Source organism: Malania oleifera, chromosome 1 (genome assembly GCF_029873635.1).
Source record: "Malania oleifera isolate guangnan ecotype guangnan chromosome 1, ASM2987363v1, whole genome shotgun sequence".
In the NCBI taxonomy this organism is placed as follows: domain Eukaryota; kingdom Viridiplantae; phylum Streptophyta; class Magnoliopsida; order Santalales; family Ximeniaceae; genus Malania; species Malania oleifera.
In genome coordinates, this window is record NC_080417.1 from 6,665,852 (window position 1) to 6,682,578 (window position 16,727).

The following is a 16,727-nucleotide window of genomic DNA, read 5'->3' on the forward strand; positions in this document are numbered from 1 at the left end:
TGTTATCTTAGGTAACAATAAGTTCTATAAAATATAGGGTATTGGTACTGTGAGGCTTCTAATGCATGATGGGATTGAAAGAGTGTTAAGAGATGTAAGGTATATACTTGAGTTGAAGAGAAACTTGATTTCTCTTGGTAGCTTAGATAAAACAAGGTACACATTTAAGTCTGAAGGAGGTAGCCTAAGTGTCACGCCCCGAACCCAGAAATGGGACCCAGGGGTGAAAATGTAATCTAACCTGTCCCTGTATCATACAAAACATCCAAAGATACAGGACAAAGGATGAGGGTCCGACCCCGTGGGGTTCCCAGGCACCCTATGCACATCCAAACATACAGATCATACAAAGCGGAATAAGGTCTTACTATATACATACAGTACCATACCAGAGTCTATACAAGAGCAAAAACAGGCTTTATCATACAACGTACAACTAGGTGCCCAACACATCCCAAAATGGCAACACATCAAAATACAATCCTAACACTTACCCAAGCGCTAAACGTAGTACACCGACCACTACGCTCCCTACACCAGGACGCTAGTTCCGGTTACTCGAAGGACCTGTAAAAATGTACGTACAGTAAAGGTGAGACACCTTTTAGTAAGGAAGAACATAGGTTATATCGGTGTGTGGCATTTAAGTGTTATCATGATGCAACATACACGCAGCTAAATGCAGTTTAATACTAATTTTACACAGTGCATACACGCACACAACACATATGATCAGCAATCCCGATGTTGTCACACCCATCGACCCGAAGCCAGCCCACGACATATGGCGTTGGCCTGTAGCCAACCCACGTAACATGGGGCCACCGGCACATGACTAGTTCCCGACTCCCATGGCATTATACCGGCACTAACTGGTGGATCCACACCATTCGACCTAATCTGCCGGAATAGGCTCACGCCCTCGGATATAGAGCCGGACCTCTGCCAATCTATGGCCAGCGATTTCATATGCCCTTGGATATAGAACCGGACACTCTCAATACCTGGAACAATTCGGAACCGCGTTCCTACTAGCATTTCAACCAATCACACATACATGCATGCTCATATAACCAAACAAACCACACCCATTTGGTAATCAGGGCGAAACACTAGGTCGAATGAAACTCCTGTCCAGTAATTCCTGCAACTGCTCCTTCAACTCTCGAGGTTCTACTGGAGCCATCCGTTACGGAGCTTTAAAGATCGGTGCCTTACCAAACAGCAACTCTATCACAGACTCCACTTCACGATTCAGAGGTAAACCGGGTAAACCTCCGGGAACTTGTTGACTACCCGAATATCCTCGAGCCTTAACTCATCCTAAGGCGGTTCCTTCACACAAGCTAGGTACCCTTGACACCCGTCCAAGAGTAACCTCGCTTGTAGTGCTGACGAAATCTGTGGCGCTGGACGCACACACGATCCCACAAATTCATACTCCTGCTCCCCAAGAGGTCTGAAAACTACTACCTTCCTATGACAGTCGATGACGACATAATTGGAGAATAACCAATCATCCCTAGAATGACATCGACTGACATGTCGTATACCACAAGATTCGTCGGTAGCAACTTCCCCTGAATTACCACTGGGCAGTCTTCCAACATCTTCCTACAGAATGATACACTCCCAGATGGCGTAGTAACATATAACACCTCGTTCATGACTTGGGTCTCAACCCTACACCGTCCAATAAAACTCACAGATATAAACGAATGGGTTGCACCCGAATCAACCAAAACAGAAGCTTTATTTAAAAGAAATAATAAGGTACCTATCACTACATTCCCTGTATGTTCAGCATCCACAAGAGTAAAAGAGTATACTCTGGCCGGAACTGTAATCGTCTGAACGGTTCCCCGAGGTATCTAATTGTTCCCTTAGTTCACACTGGATGCAAGCACGTCTCGCTTCGATGCACGACAATCACGAAACATGTGACCTGGCTGGTCACAATTGTAGCAGTTACCCCTAAATGACTAGCACTCACCCTTGTGCCATCTGTGGCATTTGATACAACGATCCCTAGTCTGGATCCCCTGAGAATCCTGGCGCTCGGTATTCTGACGGTAACTCGAGCTCTTGCTCCTCTTCTTTCACGATCCTTGATGAGATCCTGTTTGAGAACCAGAAGGTACTATCCTTTTCCTTAATTCCTAATCCACCTCGTCCTCTCGGATATTGGTCTCAATCACCGTGGCTTTATCCACCAACACCGAGAACTCGCGGATCTGAAGCATACCCACCAATCTGCGAATATCCTTCCTCAGGTCCTTCTCGAACCTTCGAGTCTTCTCACACTCGCTCGATATCAGACACAGCGCAAATTAGGACAGCTCTATGTACTGAGCCGCATATCCCTGCACCGTCATACTCCCCTGAGTCAGAGCAGAAAACTCATCCGCCTTAGCATCACGTACAGAAGCTAGGAAGTATCTGTCAAAGAACACCTCCTTAAAACGACTCCATGTCATCTCTTCAGGACCGCCCCTATACTTTTCCAGCAGATTCGCCATAGTCCACCATTGACTCGCCTCCCCAGATAGCTGGAAGGTAGCACAGAGGACTCGCTAGCTATACGTGCAGCGTAGGACCTCCAAAATCCTCTTAGTCTTCTCCACCTAATCTTCTGCTATCATCGAGTCGGGTCAGGTCCTCTAGAGAACGTCGGAGGATGCATGTGTGTGAACCTCTCAATGGTGCACCCCGCAACAGTAGGAGAGGGCTCGCATCTCCTCGCACTCCGCCCGATCTCCCGTAATACCTGCCTCATCAAATCTCGAGGCACAGAAGAAGACTCATCACTCGCAGTCTCCTCGGAGCCATTTCCAAAGTCATTATCTTTGGACTCCATTCTGCATCACAATAGGAATCTATTAGCACTCCTACAACACGTACCATCGTACAGTTAACACAACTATCTACCCCCAATCATGTTAACTATTCCTGTTAGGTTTAGGTCTATCCTATCACACCGACACAAAAGTCATCAATGATTTGCCCTACTTTTACTGGAATCCTCATCTCAAGAAAAACACAGAATATTGTCGACAAATCCCAGCTTAGCAATCGAACAACCCTCAACCAACTCTAACCATATCTAACATCCTATACTCTAGTATGTACTTACAGCTAAGCCTAACCAAGTCTACAAGACCTAACAACCTAGTTAGCTCTGATACCAAGTTGTCATCCCCTGAACCCAGAAATGGGACATAGGGGTGAAAATGTAATCTAACCTGTCCCTGGATCATACAAAACATCCAAAGATACAGGATAAAGAATGAGGGTCTGACCCCGTGGGGTTCCCAGGCACCCTATACACATCCAAACATACAGATCAAACGCAGCGAAATAAGGTCTTACTATATACATACAATACCATACTAAAGTCTATACAATAGCATAAATAAGCTCTATCATACAACATACAACTGGGTGCCCAACACATCCCAAAATGGCAACCCATCAAAATACAGTCCTAGCACTTACCCAAGCGCTAAACGCAATACACCGGCCACTATGCTCCCTACACTTGGACGCTAGTTCCGATTACTCGAAGGACTTATAAAAATGTACGTACAGTAAGGGTGAGACACCTCTCAGTAAGGAAGAACACAGGTTATATCGGTCTGTGGCATTTGAGTGTTAATGATGCAACATACATGCAGTTAAATGCAATTCAGTACTAATTTTACACAGTGCATAGACGCACACAACACACATGATTAGCAATCCTGGTGTTGTCACACCCATCGGCCTGAAGCCGGCCCGCGACATATGACGTTGGCCCATAGTTAACCCACGTAACACGACGCCACCAGCACATGGCTAGTCCTCGACTCCTATGACATCGTACCGACGCTAACTAGTGGATCCACACCTTTTGTCACGCCCCGAACCCTGAAATGGGACCCAGGGGTAAATTAAGTAACTTAACCTATCTCTGTATCAATATAAAACATACACGATACCATATACAAGAGGGTTCGTCCCCGTGGGGTAACGGATGCCCTATATATATATATATACACACATGTCCATACTCATCAAAATACGCAGCGGAATACGGTCTTTCTTTACATCAAACTGTACCATACCAAAGTCTATACCATACAGGGTTAAACATACCTACATATACCATACATACCACGGGTGTCTACAAAATCCATTAGGACAACTTCTTTACAAAATTCGTACCTATCAGGTACTAACAGTAGCTAAACACACCCCCTGCTTTTGGATGCTAGGATGCTAGTTTCAGCTACTCGAAGGACCTGAAAAACATTTGTATATATTCGGGGTGAGACACCTCTTAGTAAGGGAGAAAAGAGGTTATATCAGTGTGTGGCATACTAGTGTCATTTTCATACTTCATAACACATACACATGATACAGTTTGAAACATATACGTACAGTTTCAAAACAAGTTCCATACATTTCCATACAATTCCATATAGTTCCAATATTTCCACAAAATCCATTCCAGTTCATACGATACTCAAATACATACATACATACATATGGTCAGTGTCGTCACACTACTCACAACTACACAAGTCACCTAGTCTCACAGCGGTTACGTTCAAACACATTAAACTACGAAGGTTTCTGACTCATAGTGAATCCATTGCTACATATGCAACTACACAAGGTCACCTGGTCTAACCCTGATTACGTTACCATGTGCAAACTACGCTGCGTCAACCTAGGCCCACTGTGGTCCGTTGCTACATGCGGTGACCAGTCGAATCATACTGGTGATATTTTGTACCCCGGATATAGAGCCAGCCACTCTTGCCCATGGTAGTTAACCGTTATAGGGCACAGCGTACGGTAGTTAGCCGCTCCTAACTGTTTCGGCGTACAGTAGTTAGCCGCCCTTAGCCAATTTTCACAAAACCTAGAATCACTTTGGAACTCACGTCCCTATACATTTCAGCGTACGGTAATAAGCCGCCACATAGCTGTTTTTCACAAATATCTAGAACAACATACATACATACACACGTACCACACTTATTTGGTTTATGACAAATCATATCGTTTACAATTTCAAGTATATAGTTTATGCAGATATAGATTACGGTCACCTCAATAATACAGTTTAAATAACATAAACGGTTTTCCAATCAAATAAGAGAAGATACCCGAAATCCCCAATTTTCTCAAAAATTGTAACTCGAAAATCCCGTGTTTTTACCCAATAAATTTTCCTAAATAAGAAGTCAAAACATACATACGATTGTAACCTACAAGCTTACCGATCCTGATTTCAGAAATGAACTGATATAAACAGAATCCCCTTACCTCAACCCGAAACCAAACCACGAACTCTACGGCCCTCAAAACTATGAACCGAGACTCCGAAATCTACAAACCACAATACTAAACATGCTTATAATCCATACTACTACACATATACTGAATCAGAAATGAAAATCGAGCCTTACCTCGATTTTGGCCCGAAACCCGAAAACGCTAGAATTGAGATTTCGATCCACAGAAGTTGTAGAGAATCCCTCCGCGATCCTTGTGGTAACCTCAGATTTCCGATTCTATTAACAACCAGCGAAGAAATCTAGAGAGAGAGAGTAGAGAGAGTTTAGAGAGAGAGAGAGTTGAGATTTCTTCATGAAAAAGAAAGAAACTTTCCTTTTATACCCCTTTGACCCGCCTGGTTTTCGTCGACGAAAAGTACCTTTGTCGACGAAAAATCAAGGATTTTGTCGCAAATGTCGGCAGCCTCGTTGACGAAGTCTGATATTCAAAATTTTCCAGACTTCTCGGCTTCTCTTCATCGACAAACCTCTAAATTTCGTCGACGAAAAGTCTACTGCCTTTGTCGACGAAATCTGGCTTTGTCGATGAAATCTACAGAAATTCCTTTTTTATTTTCCGAGTTCTTACACCTTTCGTCTTGATCTGCCGGAATAGGCTCACACTCTCAGATATAGAGTTGGACCTCTGCTAATCTATAGCCAGCGATTTCATACGCTCTCGGATATAAAACCGGACACTCTCAGTACCTGGAACAATTCGGAACCACGTTCCTACTAGCATTTCAACCAATCACACACACATGCATGCTCATATAACCAAACAAACCACACCCATTTGGTAATTTAAAATCATGGTTTTCCAAACATATACAGTTTAAAACAAGTCAAGGCACGACCATCCCCATAACATAGTATAAATCAACATATACGCTCGGTTTTCAACAAAACTAGGGATGCAGCCCGTCACCCCCTTTTTTCCAAAACTGTAATCATGAAAAACTCATAGTTTTCCCCATTAGATCCCCCCAAATGAGTAGCCAAAACACACACAGGACCGTGATCCACAGTTCCACCGAGTCCGATTTCAAAAATAACCGATATAAATACAATTCCTCTTACCTTTTCCCAAAATAGAAAATCCCGAACTCTAAGTATATATACCATGAAAGAAGCAAACATATTGATACTCAATATCATATTAATAGAGAGCATGTGAAGAACAAGGAAGTGGAATTGCTTTCTTGCAGGACTTATGATCAGATTGCTGATATTTTCATAAAGTCACCCAAGCATGATAATTTTGCAAGACTTAAGATGATGCTCGACATGACAAAGTCAAGAGAGTCAAGTTTAAGGGGGGATGTTGAAGGGTGAATTTGTGGTAAACTGGTTTATATCGACAATCGGTCAGCGATTGCATTAGTAAAGAATCCAGTATATATACCATGAAAGAAGCAAACATATTGATACTCAGTATCATATCAACATAGAGCATGTGAAGAACAAGGAAGTATAATTGCTTTCTTGTAGGACTTATGATCAGATTGTTGATATTTTCATTAAGTCACTCAAGCATGATAATTTTGCAAGACTTAAGACAATGCTCGACATGACAAAGGCAAGAGAGTCAGGTTTAAGGGGGGATATTGAAAGGTGAATTTGTGGTAAACTAGTTTATATCGACAATCGGTCAGCGATTGCATTAGCAAAGAATCTAGTATATATACCATGAAAGAAGCAAACATATTAATACTCAGTATCATATCGACAGAGAGCATGTGAAGAAGAATAGCTTTCTTGCAAGATTTATGATCAGATTGCTGATATTTTCATAAAGTCACTCAAGCATGATAATTTTGTAAGACTTAAGATGATGCTCGACATGAAAAAGGCAAGAGAGTCAAGTTTAAGGGGGAATGTTGAAAGGTGAATTTGTGGTAAACTGGTTTATATCGACAATTGGTTAACGATTGCATTAGCAAAGAATCTAGTATATATACCATGAAAGAAGCAAACTTATTGGTACTCAGTATCATATCAACAGAGAGCATGTGAAGAACAAGGAAGTGGAATTGCTTACTTACAAAATTTATGATCAGATTGTTGATATTTTCATAAAGTGTAACGACCTCAAAATTCCCATCATATATATATATATAACCATATCTACGCAGCGGATATACAAGTCATACAACCATACATACTAAACAATATCAGAATTCAGTACATTCAGACCATAGCCAATACAATAACTCCCTCAAATATCATCTACCCCAAAAATACAAAACCCTGTCACAAACTTACCCTACAACCAGGGTAACCAGGTCAACTCTCTATTTGCGAGCCTGATCTGCTCACCTAGCTGGCTCACCTGAAAAGTGGTAAAGTAATGGGGTGAGACGATGCTCAGTAAGTGAAATATGTTATTATTAGTGTGCGACGACCGAGTCATAAGACTATAATAATAATGTTTAAAATTGTATGATCTGACAAATCTGTAAAACACATGTATAGTAACTTAAAATATTTGTATCCTTTGAACTTTCTATCATTCATACTGCTATATCATACTATATACAACAAAAGTTGTAAAAATGTATACATATACACATACATAACTGTGCTTTTTCCCTGAAACTCTGTATGTCATGATTTGACCCCTCATGACAGGGTTGTGCGGCCCGTAGGCGGGACTTAACTCTGGTCGGCCATCTAGGTAAGTCATTATACTCTACACTACCTTAGTTCGGTCAAACTGTATCCACTCCTAAGCTCGGGACTGGCTATTACCTCGTCAAACTGCCCCCCTCAACCCAGTGAACGGGGGAGTTGCATCCTCTCTGAGCACAATTTGATGATACCCACACACTATCTGAGATATGTGGTTGCACTCTATTCTGTATATAGCAACGGTACCGTACTTTGTAACTGTATTTGTCTATAATCTTTCCATAGGGATCTGATACTATATACATATATACTATACTCTTTTTACTGTTTTCATTATATTTCTAAAATAACCATAACACAATTAATCTGAACTGTAAATACTGTAATATCTATAGCATCTTGATGCTATAACTGTATAATCTGTCTGTACTTTCTATCTGTGTAATCTGTCTATATACTTTGAGTGTTATGACATTTAGGAAAACATTACATTTTGTAAATACTATGTATACTGATCTAAATAAATATCTGTGTACATATATATATATATATATATATATATCTATCTGTTAAGCTATCTGAATAAAAACTGTATATGTACTTATATCTGTCTGTATAATATCAGTGAATATCCGGCTATATCTATATATTCTATATAACATCATATACTGGAAAAATTGTATAAAATTCTACATTAAATAATATCTACTCAGGCCACACATACTTTAAAATTTCATATTTTGTAAAAGTTACATAATAACTGGTACACATGCACATATGTAAAATTCTTGTTAATATAATCAAATCTTCTAGCATAGCATATTTCCCTTACTTAGTTTCTGAAAAGCCTTCGCTGAACTCTGATTGTACACCCGCAGAGTTCTCCACTCAACATCTTGAAAACAACATCTCCCAGAACAAAATATCAATATTTTCCTATATACAACATTTCTTATAACTGCAGGGAAAATATATTCTGAATAAAACACCTTATCCTGAATTTAGGATGAATTTCAAACCACTTCCACCAACGATCATCTCCAGCAGTCTTACAGAGAACTGCACCAGCAGCATTGTGGTGGCCTTGGATTTTCGATTCGACGAGAAACGGTGCCGAAATCGAAGAGAGAAGGAGGGAGAGGCGTTTAGAGAGAGAGAGAGAGAGAAGAAGAAGAAGAAGAAGAAGAAGAAGAAGAAGAAGAAGAAGAAGAAGAAGAAGATTTATGCCAACTTCTGCAAATTAACTCGGATTTTCACTATTTATAGGTTCGGATTTGTCGACGAGACACGTCATCTCGTCAATGAGTTCTTAAGTGAATTCGTTGACGAACCTTACTTTCTTGTCGACGAATTTCAGACTGCCCAAAACCCCTCTCGGTATCTTCTTGTCGATGAGACATGGTTTTGTCGACGAGGTCTCTTTATGCGCTCGTCGACGAACTCCCTGTGTTCGCCGATGAAGCCTTGTGTAAATCTTCTAGGTTATTACATCCAACGTGCAACGTCGTCGATAAAGCCTGCCGCCTCCTTCGATTTCTGTTTCCATTTCCCTCACTCTTTATTATTTAAATACCATTATTCTTCAGGTTATTACATAAAGTCACTCAAGCATGATAATTTTGCAAGACTTAAGATGATGCTCGATATGATAAAGGCAGGAGAGTCAAGTTTAAGGGGGGATGTTGAAAGGTAAATTTGTGGTAAACTTGAGTCATCAATTCATGAAGAAGTCATCAATTCATGAAGAAGATTCAAGCCGCTATATGAATAGTATAGTTGTTATATGAAAAGTGTAACCACTATATGAATAGTGTAGTCACCTACCATCTGCTGTAAGTTTCTAATGGAAATCATGGAGTGAAAAATAAAAAATCTAGAGAGAGAGAGTGAGAGATTAAATCAAGTATTGTTTGTGTGCAATATAGCTCAAGAATCATATCACCTCAATCATTCCATTCTATCCAACAATCTGCACATACGTGAAAAGGGAAGGTGATGAGTGGATGATAAATAATGAATAAGAGAATTAGAAAAGTAAAATGAAAAAGAAACTATATACATAGACTTATGAATGATGGATGGTTAATACAGATGTAATGAATGAGAGTACTCCACATTTGATCATTAATTTCATTCTTTATTTAACGACTATTCTATAACTTATGTTTCAATAATTATTATTCCAATGCAATCTCTTTCCACGACCTTCATTAGAGTATAATTTTTTTTTCAGACTTGTTCCTTCATTTGTGATGTGAGAAAGGAAGGAGTTGACGGAATGATGATTAATGAATGAGGGGATTACAAAGTTAAAATAAGAAATGGATGGATGAATGAGAGTACTCCAGATTTGACCACCATTACTCGGTTAGAGCAAGGGACGTGGAATATTGGGTTGGGATAGGGAGACAAATTTAATGGAATGACAATGATATTCAATTAGAATACTATAATATTCAGGAATACTGCTGGCTGTACACCTACTAAGCCTCCCGTAGCTTTGATCTCTATGCTCTGCTTAAAATAAAAATAAAAAAACTATGTGCACTTAAAATATTTTATTTATGACTCATTTTCAGAGGAGGTAATCCACATGAAATATGTTATAGTAAGAAGTTTTGCCAAGAGAGCAAAAGGGGCCTGCAAGGCCCATTGCCTATAATACGTTGAGTCAAGGCATAGTGTAATTGTACCATCATGTCAAAGTATTTTGAAATTTTCATACAAAATTATATAATTGGTGTTGAAACCCTAACACAATTTTTGTTTGATAATATAGTGAGAATTGCAAAAGGGTTTCATGAATATAGACATGTTGTCAAACCACATAAATTCATTGTTCTTTTTGACTTTCTCTTTTTTCGTATTTACTGTGTCCGTGTGCACGGAATGCATAATTTCACAACATTACTGATGTTATAGCTCTTTTTACCTACTTCTTATTTGAGAAGACAAAAAATTTTTGTGCCAATAAAATAGCTAAATTTCATTTTTCTTTCTTTAGAGAGATGTTTTTGTCAATCCTAAGGGAGCCATAATTTGAGTGCCAAATTAAGGCCAAATGCACCATTGATAACCCTTCATTGAGCTCAAGATTATTATGGCTCTAAACTTCTTACTGGGATCCTTGAGCGTACAGTTTAGAACTCAAAACATATTGGGGAAAGGAAACAAAAATATTAAGGAATTCACATCTTCATATTTGATTATCAAGAAAAATGAGAAATATATATATATATATATATATATATATATATCAAATGTATAAACAAAAATTTGATTTCCGCATCATTGATATTCAATTTTTCCCAATTTTCAGTCCTATTAAAATAAACTTTTATTTTTAATAACATTTTATATAAAATGAAAATATAATGAAAAAAAAAAAATTTTTCTTCCTTATTTTCCTCTCCTTTCCTTCCGCCAAACAAAATCCTTAATCCAAACCGACCCTAAAAAGAATAGGAAGATAAGAGAGAAAGAAAGGACACACACTGAATTTAAGAGTATGGAATCATGATTATGAAGGGACCTATTAGTTAATTAATTACAACTTGATATTATATTGAGTTCGCTAAATGATGAATAATTTTATTAGTATTGATATTTGAAATTACATCGAGTTTGTTGAACCATCTGCTGAAGATTCCTGCTCTTTTCCTTGGGTGCACCTAAAAATCTTTCATTGGGTCTGTGAACTTGAAGGCTTCTCTGACTTTGTCATAAACTTGTTGCCCTTGCAGGCTAAACAAAACTCATTGTGCTTAAATATTTAATAAGTTTAAACGATAGCATCCAAAATTTCAGTTTTCGATCTTCAATTTAGTAGTTTTGGAGTTTGGTATGCTCAGTTAACCAACCTTGACTTAGCTTAACTATGTTCGAGCTCAAGGGGAGTTTGAATTTCCTAATACAACTCATGAACCTAATCAAGCTCATCTGATCTTTGTTATTACCTTAGTTTAAAATCACTTGTAAATAAAACAATACATAATTTATACATATATTCAATACTATAAATATCAAAATTATGTTTAGTATTATTTTACAATCAAAAGGAGAATTTAATGATTTGAATTTGAATTTTATGAACTCAAAGTCGCTTCAAGGTCGATTCAACAATTACAGCATTAATCAAGTTTGAATTGAATTTTGAAATTAAAATTTCCAAGCTGAATTGAACTCAAGTATCCCATCAACTCAACTTGACCTGAATACACTCCTAATATTATCCTTCTTTACGTGCTTCAACAGGCCTTTAATTTAATTATCTTAGAGAACTTCAAAATTAATGATAAATTTAAGGGTTTGAAATTGATTAAAACTTCTTCTTGCCAGATATTGAAAATGATTTTGCAAACTTAAAACCTAAATAAGATGTTTTCGAGCCTTTTAATGGGTGGTTCAAGAAGTTTGTGGCGAGTGACAACGAATCAAATGTGAATGAATATAAATTAACATCTTACTAATTCATACATAAGCAAAACCACAAGGTTACATAGACATAAAGGCATTGATCTTGTAATAGTTAGGAATTCCAATTTAACAAAAAAGAGTTTATAAATTTAAAATTCAAAACACAACATGCAGCATAAGATTCAATCAACATGGTCTCGATTAACTAATACATGGATTGATATGAATTACGTTTAATGGGCGTCATTCTTCACAGACACTATAATTGATGTTCAAACTAACTAACTGGAGAGAAATTATCGACAGCATAAACTATTGTCTCATTGGAATTTCTGATCAGCTACTTCAGGTTCTTTCATTGCACCATACAGCATATTATAAAAGCAAAATCTTACTTGAAACTGCAATACTGGCTACCTAAAAAAGAGGGTCATCAGACTGCAAACATTGTCCTATGTAGGAGATAGTTTGAAGGTATGAGATACATATACACGAATGCTTACCTGTGATAAAGATAACTATGCAATCCCACCTCTGCAGTTTCCAATAAGATACAGCATGGAGATCCCATGGAACGTGTTAATTCACAGGAATTGCAGAGAAGTGCACGGCACTGGGTTGCACGAAAAGTGAGACTGGTCCTGCTGCCTAAGTTGTGCCCCCATGGGTTCGAATAAGTTATAAGGCAGTTATTTACAAGCACAAACCAGCCCGTCCATGCCATCATTGAGCAGCTTCAGTGCAGAAACCCTTGTTCACTTTTATTCATGTGGATGGATGGATGAAGGCAGATAATTAAGGAGATGAAAATCCAGGTACAAGAAGGCCACAACTCCTATGATAAGATAGGCTCCTTTGTGTGAGGGGCACTCCCTTCTAAACCCTAAAAAAAGAGTACCACAACACGACACTTCATTCATTCTCAGAACTTCCCAGAAAACAATCATGCACCTAGGGAACGAAATATTATGGCCAGAACAAAAATCACTCTTAAAGGTACTACACAGAGCAAAGAGGCATGTGGTATACCATTCAGTTATATAATTACAGAGGAAACCACAACACCCCACTGCCCAACCAATACACCCAAACGTAACCAACCCAAATTTATACTTTGGCTCGTATTCCCCTCCCACCCCCCCTCAAAAGTTTTTTTTTGGTTACATGGGAAATCAAATTACAGCCGTGAAGTACAATTTCTTCTTGGGACTAAAACCTGGAAAAACATTACTCATCGCTGTGTCCACTTTCTCATGCTTTTGGTAGACCTCTTCTCTAATAAATCCAAATAAAAATTTGTGTCTACCTGCTTCTAGTTATCCCAGTAATTCCTTAGCTGCGACATATGCAGAAGAAGCTCATCCCTGCCCAGACCAGTGACACTGCTAGTCATGATCCAGGGGGGATGTACTCGGTAATTCTGTCTGATCAGCTCTTGGAATTTCTTGATGTTCTCATCAGGCCTCTTTCCTTTGCCTCCCTTCATTTTGTCACACTTCGTGAATACAAAAGTCATTGATATCTGAAATGTAGAGTGAATGGTAATAAAAACCATAAGAAAGGACTGGATTTATGAATTGTGGCATATTAGAAGTCAGTTAAAAATAAGGAGCTGCATACATTGTTGCGTCCAAGCCAATTAGCACAGTCAAGGTCAATCTTTTGAGGTGGAACACTAGCATCAATAAGAAGTAGCACACCAACTAGAGTTTCTCTATTCAAAAAGTATCCTTTTGTGAATGAGGACCAGTCCATTCGAGCTGAATCTGGGGCATTAGCAAACCTGCAAATGAAGTGAACTAGAATAAGAGAAAAAGCTTAACTGCACCACCAAACATCAACTTGCATTTAAATTTTTTTAAGTTCCACGACTGCGCAAGGTGCATTACCAAAATACATAGAATCAAGGTATGCATCAACAAAACAAATCACTTCTACAATTCAATCCTTCCTGGAGATCTTAACCATAGAGAATTATTAAACTGACTATAAAGCATCTATTTTGGGCTCTAACACAATAACAGATTAAGAACAAGTATTTTGCCAAACTGGAACTAAAATTCCTGAAGCTCATCAGCAAGAAAATTTTCATATTAACAGCAATTATTGACTATTATAGTCCAACTTACAGTCCAAATGCAAAATTTGAACTGGATGGCTGATGCCATTCTACAGTCTGAATTGTTGATTCTAATATTCTGACATCCACCACGTAATGAGAGACCATGCCACAAATTTACATGTATATTTGCCATCGATGCTGAAAATAGAGTGCATGAGGTTGCCATGGTAAAATTATCTACACATCAAAATTGCATGCCTAACTCCCAAAAAGCAATCCAAAGGGCAAATGCCCAGTTCTCATTTGCTAACAGAGTGAATCTGATTGTGCAATCTATCAAAGAAAATAACAAAGTTTATTAACTATTTGTGATGAATACTATTTAGCAGTTTTTATATGTGAAATTGAGGACTCTTGCAAAACATTTAAGCAGCAAGCTACTCTCAGTGGAGCACACATGGTCATCGACTCACCGTGGCCATATGATCAGCAGACACTTGTATTGAAAACATATGCTTGGATGAATTCTAAAGTGCTACCAACTTCATTTGCTAATTCTCTCTAACTCGTCTATTGATCGATTGTATTTTTTTTTCTTGCATTTATAGCTATATTTATTTTTATATTTGTTTGTCTTCACAATTACAAAAGAAGATGTAAAGGGCAGTAAACTTTGTTCAAGGAGCTTAATCTATCTTAATTTCTTTATACAAGGACACAGCCAAAACCATGCAAAATCTACATCCAATCTAAAAGTATAACAATTATACCAAAATTTAGCACCTACTATGCATATGTCAACATGTCTTGACACAGAAGGCAGAGTAGTAAGAATATGAAGACATGACTATACAGTACATATTGAATGTTTCACATGTTCTTTAAATATCAACTATAGTGTTGCATGTTCTTAAAGGTTTTGATCGAATGAAATATCTAGAGATAGAATAAGCTTTACCAGGAAAAGATAAAAAATCCAAATGAAATGATTCGTTGCATTTTCTGCAGCAATTATATGGACATATTAAAACTGATATAATGCTTGTTCTAGAATTACGCAATACATAATTGTTCCCTACGCATTCATCTAACACTCAGTTACTTCCCTAATATTCTCCCAACAGACTATTCCAAAAGCTTATGAAGCTTATTGCACATAAAACACGAGACAAAATTTCCAATACTCAAAAGAAAAGGAGTTTGGGTTTACCCATATCCAGGCAAATCCACAAGATACCAACTTTTGTTTACCAGGAAATGATTAATTAGTTGAGTCTTCCCTGCACAGATTACACACAAATCAAAGCTCTAAAATCAAAATCAGCAAGTAAGTTCAAATTATTGTTTATATATATAAACAATAGCAATTGATTCGGAAAAAAGAGAAATATTGAAAACCTGGCTTCTTAGAAGTGAGGGCAACTTCTTTCTTACGAACGAGAGCATTAATAAGCGAAGACTTGCCAACATTGGAGCGGCCGAGGATGGCGAACTCCGGTCTCTGATCCTTAGGGCAGTCCTTGGGCCGGCCGCTGCTCTTGACGAACTCCACCTCTTTAATTTGGGCGTGACCCGCGTAGGGTCCGAGCACGATGTTCGAACCCGGAATGACCATGTCGTCGGTGACATCGTCTGGCTCAACTCCTGGTGGCACGAAGAGGACGGTCCGGACGAACTTGGCCGCCTCCGACATTGGCGGTTTCGCGCTCTTAGATGTTGCAGAAACATGGCGCGACAAAGAAGGGATGAAATTAGGGCTTTTTCGGGTCGAGAGATAGAGAGGGTTTGGGAAGTAGAGGGCGAACGGCGAAGCATTCGGAAATGAAGAAAGCGGTGATAACAGAGGAGCAATTTGGAGACTGAGTAGCCGATTTCTCAGTAGCATCGTGCTGTTTGGATCGCTGGTGCCGGCCAAGAGAAACGAAAATACAGCAACAGGTTTTTGAATGCGGCTGAACGCCGTCGTTTTGATAAAGCTAAAACACATTCACCTCCCATTTTGGTTGGTTGGAATTGATGAAGGACTAATCACAATTGAAATGCGATTAAAAAGATAATGTATTTTTAAAAATAAACAAAGCCCTTTTTATTTCAAAATTTTAATTTGAAAATTTATTTTAAATAAAAATGTATTAAAATCTCTTAAAATTTGTCAAAAGGTACAGACATCTCTTAATATTTTGTAAATGTCGCTCGCTTCTCTATGACATTTGATTTTTGGTACAATTATACCCATTCGCATGTTTATTTATTTATTTTATATCAAATACAGAAAGAGATTCAAGTCTTTTTGT

At 38.3% G+C, this 16,727-nt stretch overlaps 1 protein-coding gene across 1 annotated transcript; it reads right to left on the bottom strand.

The window, feature by feature from the left end:
• Positions 1–12,667: 12,667 nt before the first annotated feature.
• On the bottom strand, positions 12,668–16,399 carry LOC131166927 (GTP-binding protein At2g22870). The gene is made up of 4 exons (XM_058125578.1): positions 15,832–16,399; positions 15,644–15,713; positions 13,992–14,154; positions 12,668–13,893 (listed from the first exon to the last, which is right to left on the bottom strand). The coding sequence occupies exons 1-4, from the start codon at positions 16,316–16,318 to the stop codon at positions 13,684–13,686; spliced, it is 930 nt and encodes a 309-aa protein (XP_057981561.1). The 5' UTR covers positions 16,319–16,399; the 3' UTR covers positions 12,668–13,683.
• Between the last annotated feature and the right edge of the window lie 328 nt (positions 16,400–16,727).